The 18,605-nt window shown below is 39.4% G+C and overlaps 1 protein-coding gene across 2 annotated transcripts in view; it reads left to right on the forward strand.

Moving 5' to 3' along the window:
* The first annotated feature begins 3,923 nt into the window (after positions 1–3,923).
* Positions 3,924–18,605, forward strand: part of syt14a (synaptotagmin XIVa) — a 53,156-nt gene continuing 38,474 nt past the window's right edge. For both annotated transcript variants that reach the window (XM_055006163.1, XM_055006164.1), the window contains exon 1: positions 3,924–3,998. In XM_055006163.1, coding sequence (XP_054862138.1) covers positions 3,986–3,998 — 13 coding nt within the window. In that variant the 5' untranslated portion in view covers positions 3,924–3,985. The remainder of the gene's footprint in view (positions 3,999–18,605) is intronic.

Here is an 18,605-nt window from a genome sequence, read left to right on the forward strand (position 1 = left end):
AGAATCCTCAGAACATGAAAGCTGGGATGGCTGTCGATCATCAGCAGACACGTTTACAGTTTGTACATCTTCACAACATTCAGCTGATTAGTCTCAGTCTACAGTATGTCATTAAACGCATGAATATCAGACATCACTGGGCTGCATTGTGCTGAAACTGAAGTATCCAAACATAATGACTTCCTCTGTCCTACCTGAGTGCTGTGACGCTCTGATCGGCTTTTGCTGGAAACACTTTAGTGCTGGGTGAAGTTGCTTAAATTGCATGTCAGTTTATCTTACTGAGCATTTTCCAGATGTGTAATTGATGTTTCAGAGTACACAATCTTGTGCTGCTTTAAATGCATGTCACATACTGTAACTAACAGCCCATTCTGCCTGAAAAGTAGTGTTTCTAAAATTAGAGGGGGCAGAAAGTGAGGATACAAAGGCTGTGTGTTACAAATGATTCAATTGGTTAACATTTGCTCATGTTTTTGACAGGGAATCACAAGGTGGGGCTCGGCAGCTGCTCTGCGTATCCATGGTAACCTGATGATGGCATAAGAGTGTAAACTGAGTCTGAAAATGTAACTTAATGGGCTTTCTAATTGTAACGTAACAACAGGATCCTATTAGCAGACACATAATACAACAGCTGTATGTTTTCAGGGGCTGGAACACATTATGCAACATATATTTACATTTTAGGCAGAACAGTAGCAGGCAGCGAATCACAACAGCAGGACGAGCTTATTCACAGTTTGATTTGATAAAAATGAATGAAGGTTTAATGAACCTCATCAGGAAATGGGTTGAGTGCAGCAGCATGGAGAGTGATTTAGATCAGACTGGAATAAATAATCAGAATCATTAGGAATTATTATTAGTTCATGCAGAAGGCAAGTGGAAGCAGGGTAAAGGTAAAAAGCATTACAGAAAGACCACCAAGCATTTCATCTGAAGAAGCAGTGAGCAGTTTGTGGGATTGGATGTATAATGTACAGCTAAAGTATGTATATATCTACATAGCAGCTGTGAAAAACACCACAGGCAGCAAAAATTCTCATTATCAATGATACCTGCTGCATGATGTATGAATATTTAATCTCAGAGCTGTATTAAATACCTGCCCTTTAAGATTCACATTGTGCGGAAGCATTAGAATATATGAGATCCAGGTGTTACGTTTTTGTTGCAACTGATACTGTCCTTGAGATTTTCTTACAGTGATTTACTACAACTCCCAGAATGCTTTCAACTGCCAGAAAAGGTCTCTGAACTTGTTGATTTTAACCAAAAGCTGCTGTTCGGCCATATATACAATGTCTAACATTATGGCTGCTTTGCATTCTGCTGTATTTTGGCTCCTGTCAGTTATAATAATAATAATAATAATAATAATAATAATAATAATAATAATAATAATAATAATAATAATAATAATAATAATAATAATAATAATAATAATAATAATAATAATAATAATAACTTTATTTGTATAGAAACTTTCAGAAGAACATTCACTAAGTGCTTTGACAGAACATAGTGATAAAAGAGAAATAAAAGAGAACTTTATTGGAAGGTGTGTCTATAAAAATGGGTTTTAAGAAGTGATTTAAAAGAATTTACTGATTGGGCGAGCCTTATCTCATCAGGCAGGTCGTTCCAAAGCCGAGGGGCCCTGATGGTGGATTTAAGCCTCGACTTTGGGACAGTCAGGAGGGACCCACTCAAGGATCTAAGGCTGCACGAGGGGACGTACGGGGTTAGCATGTCTAAAATATAGCCAAGGGCAAGGCCCTGGCAAGCTTTAAAAGTGATCGGTAAAATCTTAAAATCAATTCTAAAACGGACAGGGAGCCAGTGGAGGGAAGCTACAACAGGGGAGATGTGATCTTGTCTGTTAAAACCAGTAAGAAGTCTAGCTGCTGCGTTCTGGACCAGTTGGAGGTGGGAGAGGGATTTTTGTGGAATGGCCGATTAAAGGGAGCTGCAGTAATCAAGATGGGAAAAAATGAGGGCATGGATGATTCTTTCAAGGACTAACTGAGTTATCAAACTAATATCTGCCTGTTCTATGATGGATGTCAGTGCAAGGAAAGAGATTCCTGCTTTTTGTTTCTCAAGAGCTGAATGAACACTTACCTGTTGAGTTTTTTAAAGAGGCGGTTTGTTCTCAGGAACCAGATAATTAACAAGTGAAGTAGCGGGTCAACCAGCAGCACTGAGTCATATGAAGGAAGACTAGTAACTGCTGCTGAGGAAAACTGTCCTAAAGGAAAATGAGTTTAAACTGAGCTTTTTTCAACATTGACTTTCTCCTTGCAACTCTCTCATAAATCTTTGACCAATGAAGAAGAGACGACAGTTGTATGCACAGTGTCTCCAATCTCAGCAGCTGAAGCCTGTAACTCCTTCAGAGGAGTCATCAGTGTCTTGGTGGCCTTCCCATCTAGTCTCTGTTAGTCTCTGTCTTCCGCGCTCACTCAGATTTTGATGACGGCTGGATCTATTCATGTGCCACATCCCCTCCATTTCGTATTGATGTATTTGACTGCACTCCAAGAGATTTTCAGCAACTTGTATCCATCCTCTGACTTATTCTTTTCAATAACCTTTTCACAAAGTTGCCTGAAGAGTTCATTTGTCTTAATGGTGCAGTTACAACCAGGACTACCGATTCACTTGAGACACAGCCACTGCACTCAGATGGTGATTACATTACATTTTACATTTTATAGGAAATGTAGCTTACATATCTTCTGAAATACAGTCACTGGTTTTCAAAACAAATACAAAACAGTGAAATTTCAATGCTTTTTTTCCTGCATGTAGACCACATTAGACCAAGCCCAGATCAGAAACTACTAATGCATGGATGAGATGAATCTTAACTAGATTTTCCAGAGAGGCTAAAGATTGTTTAAGTCACAGTTTTTGAAATACTACTTAAATGAGTAGCACAAAATCTCTTTGGCTTGAGGAAAAAGCTTGTGGGTGCTCCAGCTTCCTCCCACTGTATAAGCTGAGGTTAACTGGTGATTCTAAACTGTCCATAGCTGTGAATGTGATTGTGTCTGGCTTGTTTGTCTCTCTGTGTGGCTGGTGACCTGTCCAGGGTGTCCCCTACCTTTGCCCTGAGTCAGATAGATTCCAGCCTCCTGCTACCCTACAGAGCATTAAGTGGTGTTAGAAAATAGATGGATAGATAATGTTGGAGACACTTTCAGCTGCCTATAGATGGATTCCAAAAGTCTGTGCAGGTGTCCAGCAATGTATAAAGGGAAATATGAAAAATGAAAATGTTACATTTCTCAAGATCAAACTCACCAATTCCATTCGTTAAGAAAGAAATGTATTTCCACGTTGTGACAGTTTGATCCAGGTAAAAGCAGCTGTAGATGTAAACTGAGTGGAGATCAGTTTTTAGCGGATGATCACTTTTGGCAAAAAACAGTACCAGTTAAAATAATAAAAAATCTGTACTCAGTACCAGTTGCTACTCACAAATAAATCAACACACCTTCAATGTCAATATACTCAGACCATTTGTTTTTGAGTCTGTTGCTGGTCACACACTTTAGAGATGATTGGATATTTGAGCTGTAACAGGCTGTATTGAGATTCCTAATAAAGGTTTGTTCTTGTATCTTCTGTCATAATTTCACTAAGGTTTGAATTCATATGGTCATTGAGGCTGATTGAAAGTTCAGATGTTTTTTTCAAAAACGGTAACCTTGAAAATATACAACTTGTTCGGTTTATTCTTTATTAGAATGTGTTTCACCACTTTTACTATGACAATTAAAAACTGTTTAAAGATATTTGTTCTTTGTGGGTTTTCATAGTGACTCCGTGCTCCCCCAGCTCTGCTTCAATCGCTCTCCTCCCCGGCGAGTGGTGGACTGTACCACCCCGCGGTCCCCCCCCCCTTCCCTCGCCCTGCAGTGGGCCGCTCCCCCTTCTTTACCGCCCACTTTGGTTGAAGCCAAAACAGAACATCATGGCGATTGATGGTAAGTAGGCCAATAACGTCTCTACTTCCTTCTAATTAACTTCAGCTCGAAACAATGCGTGTCACAGGTGAACTGTTTGAGCTGTAAGGTAAACACGGTCTCCGGCGTCTGGGGCTCGGTTCGACTGGAGGCAGTGAAAGTTAATTTGTATTTGTTGGAAGCGGTTTTCTAGCAGTGAGTGAGAGTGTTGAGAGGAGCAGTGTTGGAGCGGGTCTGGCTGTTCGTATCGGTGCTGAACGGAGAGCTCCGCCGGTCAGTCGGCAGGACGTTCAGCTCACTGAGGCTGGAGCTGCTGCTGTCTGTCTGTTCGCTCTTCATTCAGCACTACTCCGGCTGTCTTGTGGCTCACAGTGAAGTCGGTTTGCTGTCACGCAGCCTCGCAGCACGTTGGTGACTTTACGAGTTCGATTGAAGAGAGAAACCCTCACACATGTCGGGCTTCATTCAGCGTTAGAGGAGCTGCTTGAGCTCTGGAACAACCTCAACACACAGTCCACGAATGATGACTGTCTGTGTTGTTTTTCCCCTCCTTGTCTGTCCGATGTGTCCACATCGGAGCTTTTTCACTCTTCACCTTTACCTTGTTATGTAACTTCTTGTAAGCTGCTTTGGTTTGTTTGATCAGTTTGTAGAATACATGAAATTTCACTGGATAGAGGACAGGAAAAAGCTTTATGATAGCTGACCTGTTTTGTAATAATAGAGAGTGGTAGCATTTTTCAATCGCAGTGAAAGGCTGTGCTCCAAAAGACATCATCCACTTATGGAGAATATTATACAGGTAATCTAAATCGAATGTGGAAAAAACACACATAGCTGAAGCTATTATTGAGCAGTGAGAGTGAAAAGCTTGATTGCACGCTAAATGTAGATGAGACATGACATCACTTTCATGTCTTTTCTAATTTTACCCAAATAACACAGCGACAGAGATTTAACTGGTGTGATCACATATTTAAAATGTGAGATGTACTCTGAAAAATATTATGACATGTTTCTTAATTCAACACCACATGCAGTCCTTGTTTTTATATTATTTCTTATGTGATAAAATATAGCAGCACGCAGTCTTAATCACTTATCATGTTGATGTTTAAGGTCTTCACCGGTCTTATGGGAAAAAGATAACATAGTAGGGCATGAGGAATACAGGGCAGCAGAGGTCACCTTTAGAAAACGGCACAGTGACGTGAAGTCTCCAGTTCGGGCTGTAAACTGGGCAAATAGACCGTCCACGCATTCATTTTGGGGCTTCAGGACTTTGCTAATCACAGTTTACATTGTGAAAGTTAGAATCACGTTGTTGAGCATGAGTGTCGTCAGTGTGTGGAGGAGGATCTGTTAAAAAAAATAAATAAATAAAATACAGCTGAAAAACCAGAGGTAAGATTACTGCATTATGTTGATTCACTTTAGGCTTTTTAAAAAAATAATAAATTCACAATTGTTTAATATGGTGAAAGCAGCCAGAGAGAGTGTAACGGCACTTTTTTTGATACAATATTTCTTTAGATTTTCACTACAATAATATTAATCTGCATCTACAGTATTTTGTGCCTTAAAAGGCACTTAAGGATGCATGACACATGTAAAGAGAGACTGAACTAACAGCAAAAAAACTGAAAGTAATAGTGGCAGTGCTAGTGAGGCAGCATGAACTGAGATCATAGGCCTCGATGAACAGGTGGGCTTTCAGGAATTTTTTGAAAGTCACTGTTAAAACTGTTACAGAGCTTTGCCAGGAGAGAGAGCTTTAACCCTCTGCCACACTGATGGCTCTGTCCCCAATGGTCTGCCATGGTAGATCCTTGTTTGTTGGAGATAGTAAGCAGACCTGTGTCTGAGGACTGCAGAATCAAGGGTAGATGAGGTCTGAGGGATGGAGGTATATATAGAACCTCACTGAAGGTGGAGAGCGTGGGACTAATGTGCTGCCAGGGCTTCGTGCTGTGAGGAACCTGGCAGCTGAGCTCTGTGGAGCCTCTTAGGGGCTTTACTGCGTAGCCAAGACTTGACTTTATTGCAGTAATCCAGATGGGAGGTGATATTTTTGTAGTTTTCCCATGTTCTGAGTCTTTTTTTTAACATGTTAGAGAAAAGTACAGACAATATCACAAATTCATGTTTTATATACAGATCCTGGTTCAGGATTTCACTCTAAATATACCAAAGCAGCACACATTGTGCGAGACCCACCGTAATAGGTGACTTTTAGCCCAGTATAATCTGTTGCCGCCTCTTTTTTCATCATCATACCTCCCAGTATATCAGACAGCCACACCTCGCCCGAGGCTCAGTCTACTCCGCCCACTGACCTCAGCTTCCCCACACCATTAGTCAGCAAAGTGCACTTTCCTGAAAGGCCATGATTATAACGGTTCTTGGCAGCGATATTTCACCGGAGCTAGTTTCTGTGTTGAGATTTATGCAGCAGCTGTGGGGCTGACTGACAACCTGCAGCATCCAGCGGCTGGCCTGTCAGCGGCGGTGGGAGGCTGTGTGTCTGTCTGTACTTGTGATGTTGGGTTGGATGAACATCACCAAGTGTCACAAAACACGGGGACAAGTTGTTTTTCTCTGACACTTTAGAGCAAAGAATTCACTTAGCAGCTACGAGGCGCCGTTATTTAGATTGCGACTTGCCATCTCGTTTAAAGGTCACATGCATGTAAGTGCAACTGCACCTGTGGAAGTTTTCTGTCGATGGTTTTACAAAATTTCAGTGAATGGCATACCTTTAAATAGCAAACACATGCAAAGGTGCAACTGCCGTTGTAATGTTTGATTAGGATGGCATTTGTCCTTTTCAGTTAAGCATTTGATAAATTAATTACTGGAGAAATTGTGAAAAAGTGCCTTCAGGTTATTTTGCCTAACTGAAACTTAAATAATAAAGAAGCAATGAAACTATACAATTAGAGAAAGAAAAGCAGCAAATTCTGACATTTTAGAAACTGAAACCAGCCACTTTGGAAAAGGTTTTGTACACATGCCTGGGAGATTCAGGTTAAAAGAAAGATACAGAAAGAAAGTGGAAATAGTAACATAAGCATTTTATTAGGAGGAAATCATTTTTAACTATATTTTCCTTTTGCTTTTCGACTATGACTTCAAATAAAGTGCGCCTCACAAATTTCAGGGTTGTTCATGCCTCAAGGCTCATTCTTTAGAGTATTTCAAGACTTTGAAAATGCATTAAGTCGCATTCATTTGTGTGATCAAGTGTGTTTATTTTACTAATTCAGGTCTGAATCATCAACTTAAAGCACCTTTATCAAAGCATGCTGCTTTAAATACCAGATACTCTTAAAGCATCTTAATTGGATGCACTCAGCAGGTCCTCTGTGAAAAGTACTCTGAGGGACTTAAGTGAGGTTGTGAAGCCTTTTTAAATAATGGAAGTCCAGTTGAGGAAATGCTAATCAGCATTAATGGATGCACTCAACTTTTTTAGATAAGCTGTAAAAGCAGGTCCAATTTGCTTAAAAGATGGATGATTTTACAAAAAGCTGTATTTTCTTGTACAAATATTATGTCGGCAGGCTCCAGTGCGGAGCTCAGTGAGTGAGCTCCATGCATCAGCTCCTGTGACAAGCTGCAGACAGATCGACTGCAGACCCAAAAGGATTTCACATATCCCGGTTAAGCCTGGTTTTCTGGCCGGCAGATCGAAAGCAGCCGAGCTCGCGCGCTTGGTATTCTCAGTGTGTGCTGTGTATGAAGCCTTGTCGAATGCTGAGCCTGAGCCAAGGGCAGAATAGGCAGGCCAGGATGTGTTGAGGTGTGGAAATATTATGTGTTAAGATTACAGCCACAGAGAAGCTGACACTTTGACAGTATTTTCAGAATCTTATTGACGTGTCTGCCAGGTCATTGTGCCTCCGGTACTTTTTTCTTCCAGTTTTGCTCAGCTCATTTAGAAATACATAGGTGTCACATATGTTGTTTGATCAGATGGAAGTAAAAACAGCACATAGTTCTCTAGAAATGTTAAGACCATAGCTTGCTGTTGCTTCCTGTCAAGGATTTCTCATCTCCACCTCCCTCCTTTTCACTGGGATGGCTGTGTTTGTTTTGGAGAGCGAGGAACGGGATATGAGGCGATAATAGCCAATATTTCTGTGGACCATTTGAGCTAATGTGAGCTATGAGACAGTGAAGCTGGAATAGAGCAATGCATTACTTTCGAAGTAGACTTGTTTCCTGTTGTGTGCTGCAAATCAGACCAAGACATTTCAGTGTCGCAAGCAGCTGCCACTCCTTACATTGAAGGTCTTTATTATTTATGATGGTTCTGATTAAAGCTGCTCTAGTCAATATTTTTTGCATTAATAATGGATCAAATGAGTACATGTAATGTAGAAGGTGTTGCATGTGCTGACGACCTCACATAATATTACCACCTGACGCTGCAGTGCCTCCAAGCTATACGGTGTGCTTTAGCATTGTTTTTGCTCATTGTTTTGGTTCACATGACAGAGATTTTACTGTTGTGATTGAGTCTCACCAGTCTCACTAGGAGATGTGTTCAGTTTTGCTCTTGTTGAGACAATAATAAGTAACATAATAAACTGATTTTCTAAGTATGTGGAAGGATGATAAACTTGTTCAGTAAAACAGGCAATAGTTTGTAATTTTTAAGCTGCACTAATCGGTATTTTTATATAAACAATGGATGATTGGCTGCATGTAGTGATAGAGGCAGTCTATGAAGCACTTAGTTGTGACCCTGTTTTTGTCAGTTCTGCTAGACATTTGAGCATCTTTCAGCTAATAATTTTTTGTTTTACAAGTTTACTTTTTTGTTTCCTTTCATAGATTTCATTACTTTTGTGTCAAGTTGCACCAAGCAAATGGTTTTACTTGTAAAACTGTAGTTGATGAACTCACCAAGCACTGCCCAGCATGGTCAGGCAGAAAATTAGCCACTAGCTGGTAAACACAGTTGAGCATGTAGCTGCTACAAGGCCAGATATTCCTCAGCAATGGATGGAAACCAAAAACAGTGTAATTTGACAGATATACACTGAGTTAATGTTGTTGACATTTGCTAACATGTCAGCAATATCAACTGAATAAGCAAGAATAATTCAAATATTTGCTGTTGTCTGATTGTTGTATGTTGGTTCAAGTGGCCAAATTAATGTGGCAATAGGCTAGCAAGATTAGCATGGTATTCTAAGAACAGGCAGTCCTTAGAACCTGAAGAAGACTGCCTGAGTCTGTGTAACAGATTACCTTTAAACTGATTAGTTTAGAACTGTTTGTACATTATGTGACCTCCATATACTATATATAAATATACATCTTTTCCTGATGAATTATGGATATAGACATCGCTCTTTAGTGCAGTTTTAGACTCTTATCTTTGACAAATGCTTGCTAATGTTCCTCAAAGGACTACTTCCAGGAACCTTTGGTTTAGGGCCTCAGAGGGTTGATCTGTGGAGGTTTTAATGAGTGAGTAGTTCTTCTGTGTGTTCCTGTACTCTGGACGCACACACATAACCACTCATGCTTTGCTAATAAGCCATAGGCCCAGCAGACACACAAAGATGGATTTCACATCCACTGTTCTGACTCATCAGCAACAATGCTTTTCCTGCTGATTACATTTTTTTATCATTTCAGCGCTCGCTGTCTGTTCAAGGCAAGGAAAGGTTTTCTTTTTTTTTTTTTTTTTTTTTTTTTTTTTACAGTTTAGTTACTGATCAGCTCTCCAGTTGACACATGGCCAACCAGCGGGGTTGGGAGATGAAAAAACACAGATGGGCAGTCCTAGCTGGGATCATATCATTTTTCTTAGATTAACGGTCACACTTCCTCTAACACTTACTGTGATGTTGATGAATTCATCCCAGTAGGAGGGGGGGCTGCACAGTGGTCTAGTGGTTAGCACTTTTGCCTTACAGGTAGAAGATCCCCGGGTCGCATCCCGGCTTTCCCGGGATCTTTCTGCATGGAGTTTGCATGTTCTCCCTGTGCATGAGTGGGTTTTCTCCGGGTACTCCGGCTTCCTCCCACAGTCCAAAAATATGCTGAGGTTGATTGATTATTCTAAATTGCCCGTAGGTGTGAATGTGAGTGTGATTGTCTGTATATGTGGCCCTGCGACAGACTGGCGACCTGTCCAGGGTGTCCCCTGCCTTCACCCCAAGTCAGCTGGGATATACTCCAGCCCCCCCGCGACCCTAGTGAGGATTAAGCGGTGTATAGATGATGGATGGATGATGAGTTGGGAATAACAGTTTTACTGGAAGACTAAAGTTCAAATTCATATTACTCATGAATCGTTTTCTGCTCTATTAATTGTCTGCTACCTCGATTGCAAGCTATCATCAACTTTAGAGTAAGTGTGAAACGAATACACTGACTCTAAATTGGGTGTATCTGGATTTGTCAGTTCTAAAAATAAGGCATGAAGGGCACTATTTTTGAAAGCGTGTTTCCATTGCCCTGGGCTATGGATAATACTGGTAATATAGGGCACCGGTAACAAAGAAAACCCAGTGCAACAGATGATGTTGCACAGATGTAGCTGTAGACTGATGGAAACTGTTGCTGCTTCATGAACTTAGAGCTCAGCTGTGGAGTAAGCTGGCTAATCTTTGACACAGTGTATCCTCCAAGAGCTAATTGGCTTAGCAGGGACTTATGCTGAAGTCACTCCCTCGTGTCTTTTATAATGACGACACCAGCAAGTTTCATGAGCAACGTGATGCAGCACAGACCTTCCCTCTGCCAGCTTCAATAAAGACACTGAGTGGTTTTCATGTAAATGGCTGCTGACAAGAAATTTGTCCTATAAATCAATTACTGCAATTGATGAGAGGATACAAGATGAGTTCCGTAAAGCAATACAAGCTGATCCTCGGTCAGTGTTCCATAAACGAAGAAGACCACTGCATATCTGGCTAGTTAAATTCCCTAAATACAAAATTTGTTAAAGTACACACCAAGTTGCTTTAATTATAAACGAAATGGCCAAAAATAACGTTTTCAAAGCTTAATGCTGCTGAGTTAATCAACACAACTGCCAGAGTTAGCAGTTAGAATGCTAGCAGGTTGGTGCGCTCCTGTTATGTACCCTTATGTGTGGTTAGCATACACACCTGTAACTCCATGTCATTAAACAGGCTTCACCTGGTGGTGCAACCAGGCACAACAGCAAACCTACACTACATTGTATGGCAGGTAAACTGCATGTCCCTCATCTTCGGCCGTATTGGTTAATATATTATTAATCAATTAACAATGAGTCATTAGTCTTCCCTCATTTAAACAAATATGCACGTCAGCTTAAGTAATTAAATGCAGTTCCTCCTGTACTGGAGTGCAACAATGGGATATAGTACAAATTTGCAATTATCTGCTCCCAAAGAGAACAACAACAAAAAATAAATAAATCAAATGCTGCTTAAGGAAGACTTTTTGGAAATGAAACTCATTTACTTTATTGCCAACAGTGAGACAATGACAATGATGAAACTGGTTCTGAATGGTTGATATGAAGGTGCTTCCATCAGTTTAGTTTGGCATTCAAGAAGCTCCATCTGTAGGTAACAAAATCCACCTACTGTAATAGCACCTGTAATGCTCGTTAAGAATGCTGTTACATCTTGTGTAATTGGCGTAAATGTAAAACAACACATTTTTCTGTCAGTCATTGTGATGACAAAACTGGTGACTGTTCGGAACATAATCCCCCATAAAAGAGATAGGTGTTGTTTCTACATTTCGGTTTTTGTCCTGATTAAACAATAGAGATACAGGCTAATGTGTCACTTAGTGAGTCAACTGCTAAATGTACCGATACGCCAGTGGTGTCCATCTTCTTCTTTTACACGCAGCAACAAAGGAAAAACTAATTTTTCCCAGAATGTCAAATGATTCCTTTAAATTTATAAACTTGTATGTACAGAGTTTGATTCATAATGGGGGCAACACCACAAGTTTCTTTCCCAAGTTCTCTTTTGTTAGAGTGTGTTCTCTCCACTGACCTCAAACAAGCCAATATCTCTGTCAGGTCAATTTCTTCGGCCCAACTTTCTGTGTCACAGCCTCAGTCCATCCATCTCTCCTGAACCCAGATGCGTTAGCCTCAACAGCCTGATTAGAGGGGGCAGGTAGAGGAGATTCCTTAAAGAATCTGGGACAAGCCCTAAAAATGCTGCCGGCCCGGTCCCAGGCGTCTTGCGTGAGGGAAGACTTCGAAGCCACAGACTTCACCTTGATTTAGTTTGCAGAAGCGAGTGCTGCTCCCTGGTGAGACCAAGGGTGAGAAACAAGAGCTCAGAAGCTGCACATGCTGTATTGATCACAGCTGCTGCTTCAGATTGATTTCTTTGAGGCTCAAGAGGAGATTAGGTGAATCTCTCTGTGTAGTGACAATGTTTTAAGAGCCTGCGGTCTCTTTTCAGTGTACATTCGAAAGCATCATGGCCAGAAACAGAGAATATTCCCAGTTCAGTCTTTGCTGCCACAAACAGACAGCACTCCATGCTAAAACATCTACTAACTAACATTTAATTTGTTCAGAGGGGGTCATCTGACCAGATAATTAACAGCTTACTGCCTACATTATCTATGAATTGGAAGACTTTTTGATTCATACATGACAAGTTTGTTTAATGCATTTTCCTGTGAATGCATTCATTTTCTTATTGATTATCTTTAAAGGTGAAGGTTTGGCAATTAATGTGAGATTGTTGAGAAAACTCTTCTTGCTTTATCTAGAAGAGACGAGTCAACTGTTGTAGTTTTGATACACGATTACTAGAATACAGTGACACAAAATGAAAATGCAAGTTTGTTTCTGCAAAGACACTCAGATAGTGCTAGTAGTGTGATATGAGCAACCAGCACTGCACTGTAGTCAAGACCGCATGCAAGAAAATGTTATTTTTGACAAGCATGGTGTGTGTTTGTGTGTGCGGCGAGTGAAGGAGGAGTGAAGGAGCGCAGGGAGCTTCCTCCCACACACAGCTGCTATATCGATCTGCTGGACAACAGCAAGAACTCGGCTCTCAGCTCCTTGTTTGGCAGAAGGGATTTTCAGACTGTCTTGTCTTGGAGAAGCACAACTCTAAGCAGCTGTGTTTGCCGTCAGCAACTATCTGTCGTGCTCTGGTTCAGGTCTTATTAAGGTTTTGACAGTTTTCCTGTGGCAGTGAATATATCGGTTGATTGTGATGCCTGTGGTGCTTTGGTTACTTTCCTGCAAGGAAAGGTGGTGCTAGTAGGTTTGCATAAAGGGATGCTGGGAATAATTACATGCTAAATGTTGGGTGATATTTCTGTATTTAATATTAATTTTTTTTTTGTTTTTTTATTACTAACTGATTGCCATTAAATAATGTTTTATGTGACGTTGGTTGTGCAGAAATCATAAAAATGCACTGACATGCCACAGATTACGTTTAGTAAGAAAACATGTCATGTTTTTACCTCTGAGATTTTAATGTATTTGTGTGATTTGCTTGATTAAATCACTGCTTTTTTGCTTTAATTGCAGATACAGATACATGAATATTCCTTTTAAAGTGCATCACCAATAAGCCATCTGCAGCCACCATTAATATGTATGAATTTTATGAAAACCAAGGACTTTATCTCATGTTCTGATGCCTGAGAGGTTTGAATTTGCTTTTTTCATGTCATCGGGGTGTAAAATTTGAGCTACTCGACAGACGTAGAAAAGACAGTAGAAGTAAAAGCACACACAGGGACTGTGTCGATAAAGGCACTTGTCTTTGTCTGAGCTGGAAATTCACCTCATTGCATTTAAAAACTCTGCGAGTTCTGTAAAAGCAGTAACTCTCTCTGTCGATAGAATCAGTAGCACAGGACTTTCAGTTGTTTTCTTCACAATCCTGCAGCTTATTATTATTTTCATTATTGATTAATCTGTTTTCTCCATATTCACTGCATTTTACAGTCTGCAAAAAATTACCCACAATCCACTGCATGTTTACTGTCAGAGAAAGCAAAGGAAACCAGCAAATATGTTGAATACCGGACCCTTTTTTAGTTAAAAATTTATTTTCACAAAATATTAAAATTAAAGCTACAGCTCAGTTTCCCTTTTAATCAACTGAGCTGTCTTGTTTCTGCATTCTGAGAGATAATCAGCTTGATCTGAACCAACAGTCAGGTCTGTTCTTATTAATGAATCCAGCAGTTTTTGTATGTTGTGCATGACCTTTTTGGGATAGAAACTAAATCAATCTGAGATGAAAATATCAACAAGAAAAATGCATCTTATTCATTTCCACCAGGATGAAATTAGATTGTACTGTTGAAATTCCAATAATGTTTGTATATACATTTAATTTTTATTTCAGATACTTGTGCTGTATACAGAGGACTATGAACTCCTACATTATGTTGTTGTTGTAATGCAATTTTAGTTCTTCTGACTGATGAAAGACAGAAGACTAACAAATGTGAATTCCTGAAAGCTGAACTTATTCTTTATAGACGTCATTGTGTAGTTTGTATGGAAGACTATTTCTGCCAATAAAAGAAAACACAAAACAAAAGTTAGTCATCATTTTAAAAAATAGTATGTTCTATGAATTTTATTCTTAGAATATTTTCTTAGAAATTTGACTTTTTGATCTCAAAATTTGGACTTTCTGTCTCATTTTGACTTTCATTACGGGTCAAGCAATTCATACCTTTTCAGGACCGATACTGATATAATTATTCGTAATCAAGGAATCCAATACCCATGTACATGGGGGGCTGGCGTTGGCGTTGTTTAGGTATTACATGTGTATATTTGAAAGAGAATCTTCCAGGATTTATTTTTCAGTGTTAACAGGCTGTTACTCACGATGTGTAACCAATGAAACTGTGCTGTGAATAAAATACTGTTTGAAAACTGAGAGTGACTTCAGATGGAGAGAAGCAACTGAATCAGGGCCATGGTAGCATAATTAAATTAAGAAATTTTGTTGCAAATTGGTTAAAAAAGTAACAATAGTGATAGTTTGAAGAATGCTGAACATTGGATCCAATTGTCAGACAGGCTATTTGCTATTTTTACTTAAAATTGTTCTGTTTTTATAAGGATGAACTTTTCTTCTTCCTTTTCTTTTTTTTTAACTGACAGACTTTTAGAAGTTCAAATGTTACGTTGGATTAATTAGCAACATGAGGTAAAGGTCACTTTGAGCACTCCAGCACTGAGACGTCGTTTGTTCCGGTGCTTTCAGCCTTCGTTCAGAACAGTACAGATCTTCCTAGTGTCACAGCTGAATCCAGCCGGAGCTATTTGAAACTCAACCTGTAGGCAGATCCCAGAGGCAGCCGAAGAGCTCAGAGGCTGGGAGACTTTCACAAGTGTGAGTAATAGTTCTGAATTACAGTCTCAGTCTGGAAGCCCGTCTGGTGAAAAAGCTACGGTGAGCTCTTTGTGAAGCGTATTTACCTCCTGATAAACTGATGCTTTGGTGGACACTCGCCACTGAACTCATCCTGCAGCTTCCATCCATCGGGTCCAGCCCACTGAGTCGACACAGTGTTGATCAAAATCAGAGTGACAGAAGACTGCTGTGAGAATACTGGATCAAACTCTCTTGTAGGAGCCAATGAGTGTGCTCCATTATAAATAGGAACCAATCTTTGTCCGGGCAGGTGTTGCGCCCGGAAGGTAAAACAGTTTTGACTATTGAAGAAGCCGCTAATGAAGCGGCTAATTATGAATTGTTTGTTTAGATGAAGAATGTTGGGCTGCAGTTGTTTGGAGCAATAAAAGCACAGATTATTGGAACGCAAGCATTTGTCTCGGGCTCTCTTCATCAGATGCCCTAAAGTTTGTCTGCGTGGCAACTTTTTAAGTCCTGGTGAAGCACCTCAGGAGCTTCAAGCATTGGCTTAGCCTCTAAATCTCTTTTATCCCAAAATAATTCATGAGTAAATCTCACAGTGCCTATAACAAGTATTCACACCCCTTAAAAGTTTTCCCCTTTGATTGACTTTCAACATTAAAACATGCTCATTTAAATTTGACTTTTTTGACAAGAATTTAACTGTTTTTTTTTTTTAAAGACTCATGTCAAGGTGAAAACTGATTCCTACAATTTCTTCAAATAATTAAACATCTAAATTGTAAAATAAGTGATTGCATGAGTATTCTTTCCCTTCAAGTTAATATTTAGGAGATGTACCTTTGACTGATATTACAACACAGAGCTTGTGTCATAATCACCCTTGTGTATCTACTTTGTAATAACATGAGACATGAATGATTCTTTTTTTGGTAAATTCTTGACAAAAATGCCATAATTGACCATAATTCAATGTTGAAAAGCAATGAAAGAGGAAAACCTCCAAGGGGGGTGAATATCTTTTATAAAGACAGTCCACCCCTTTGGTTCGGAAATGTGATACATTTATGGTCCCCAAAGGATCAGTCATACTTACTTTGATGATCCTCTGACTTTTCCTCCAGCGCCACCATTTAGGCTTAACAGTTGTGATTTTAAGAAAAATATTTATTGAACCATTGCCATGACTTTTTATACAAATGTGGATGTTCCCATTTTTATTATAGCTACTTTCTAACCCCATTTATCTAGTGCTACCAGCAGGCCATAAGATCTGTAACCAAGGCTAATGCCATTCCCAACAGCTTCAGCTCTATTTTTAGTGCTAAACAGCAAATAATTTCATGCTAATATGCCAAAATTAAACATCAGCATGTTAGCATTGTCCCTGTGAGTGTGTTAGCATGCTGATGTTAGATTTTAGCTCAAAGCACTGCTGTGCTTAAGCCCACTGATGGCTGTGACTTAATGTAAATCATTTCAAATGTCTAGTTGTTCCAATTCTCATTTTAATTATCTTTTTTTTTGTGAGTATAAAGATTTTTTTCTGAAGTCTTACTGGGTTGAATAACAGCTGGAGATACTAGTGTTTTGTGAAAGGATGGGTCTTTGAAAGTTTTTGTATAATCATCATAACAAACAGTTATGCATGAATTCATGGTTGTTGCCTAGAAATGCAACGAGAAGACACCAGTCACATCAGGAATTTGCCCATGGATGAAAGTCACTGAACTGTGCTGGCTTTTTAACAATGCTTTGAGGAGTCGAATGTCACGCTGGCATCCGTTTTTCCATCCACGCTACTGCAAACCAGTGAGTTGAATTCAAATGCCATCTGAGGATATTCAAAGATATGGTGGGCTTTTCACTTTCAACAGTGGCACAAAGATACACAATCAAGGACGCAAGATTCTATCATGTTCAGATGTGGGCTTTCTAAATGCCAGAGAAGCTGCAGACTGACATATATTCCAAAAAATGTTGTGGGTTTTAGGATGATTCAGCCACAAGCAATAAGACCTTGCAGTTTTAATGTTTTTTGAAGAGAATTCTTTTAGTATTTTGTTGTAACCAAATGTGTGGACTTGGCATATATTTCAGAATGTGTTAAATATCCAATGAATTGTTTACACAGATGTTTTTTTTGAAGATAGTATTCTCATCCTAATGAAGGAGCACATCACTTCTGAAGTAGTTTAATGCAGCAGTGAATTAGACAATTTTAAATTACTTTATTAACTGTTTAACTGATAAAATAACAAATGTCATCACATTACTTGCTCAGTCTGAACACAACTCATGACCATAATATTATGAGTTTACTGTCACATGAGGCACCATTTTCCAAACATTAAACATTGGTATCTCTTAAAATGCAGCAGTACCTACCTGTCACTCCTCACTGAAAGTGTTAGAAGTCAATAAGTTAGACATTTGTCCCTGTAAACTTTTTGTATTTTGAGATCAAGAAAGGTAAAACTATGTGGGGAAAAAACTTTCCTGAGATAGAACTCCACCCCTCAGATTCATCCTGTGACCTCCAGTAGGGTCTCAGGTTGGAAATATCTGACTTAAGACCAAGAAAAGCAGCAAATCCTCACAAGTGAAAAGGTGCAACGTGAGAATATTGTATTATGTATGAGTGTTGGAGATGGAAGCATAAAACACAGAAAAATTTGGTAAATGTGAGTGGGGGGTGTACAGAGGAACGAGTGAAGGAAACTTGGTAGGTTGTGTTGACACCAGGGATCCCAGAGATGCAGTCATCAGTATCATACTAACTACAGCATCTGTCAACCAAAAATGAAGCAAAAACCTGGACACAGGTGGAAACAGAAGATCACAGCAAGCAATACCTTGATATTTTTGCTTTTGTTGCCTTGGATTTAGCAAACAAAAAGCATTTTTAAAAATAGATTGTTTTACCTTGTGATTAGGGATTCATGATATTAGGAAAAAAAAGTGGCCTTGCAGTATTTATTTTTTTTGGAATATACATTGCAAGATGAAAAAATACAGGAATTTTCACCAAGTTGCTTGACTAACTATTTGGAAAAACCTGATTATAATAGCATGATTTGGAGGGATTTTTTTTAGGTGAGTACATCTGCTTATAAAATAAAAAAATATATGTACAAAAAAAATGAAACCTTTCTCATATGATGTAACACTGACAAAGGCATCCAATGCTGATTTTAATGGCCAAACAAATCAGTCATGTTGCCTTGTGTGGTGGCACAAATGCAAGACAGTGCTCACGGAGAACCTGTTTTTG

This window comes from Amphiprion ocellaris, chromosome 20 (genome assembly GCF_022539595.1).
Source record: "Amphiprion ocellaris isolate individual 3 ecotype Okinawa chromosome 20, ASM2253959v1, whole genome shotgun sequence".
In the NCBI taxonomy this organism is placed as follows: domain Eukaryota; kingdom Metazoa; phylum Chordata; class Actinopteri; family Pomacentridae; genus Amphiprion; species Amphiprion ocellaris.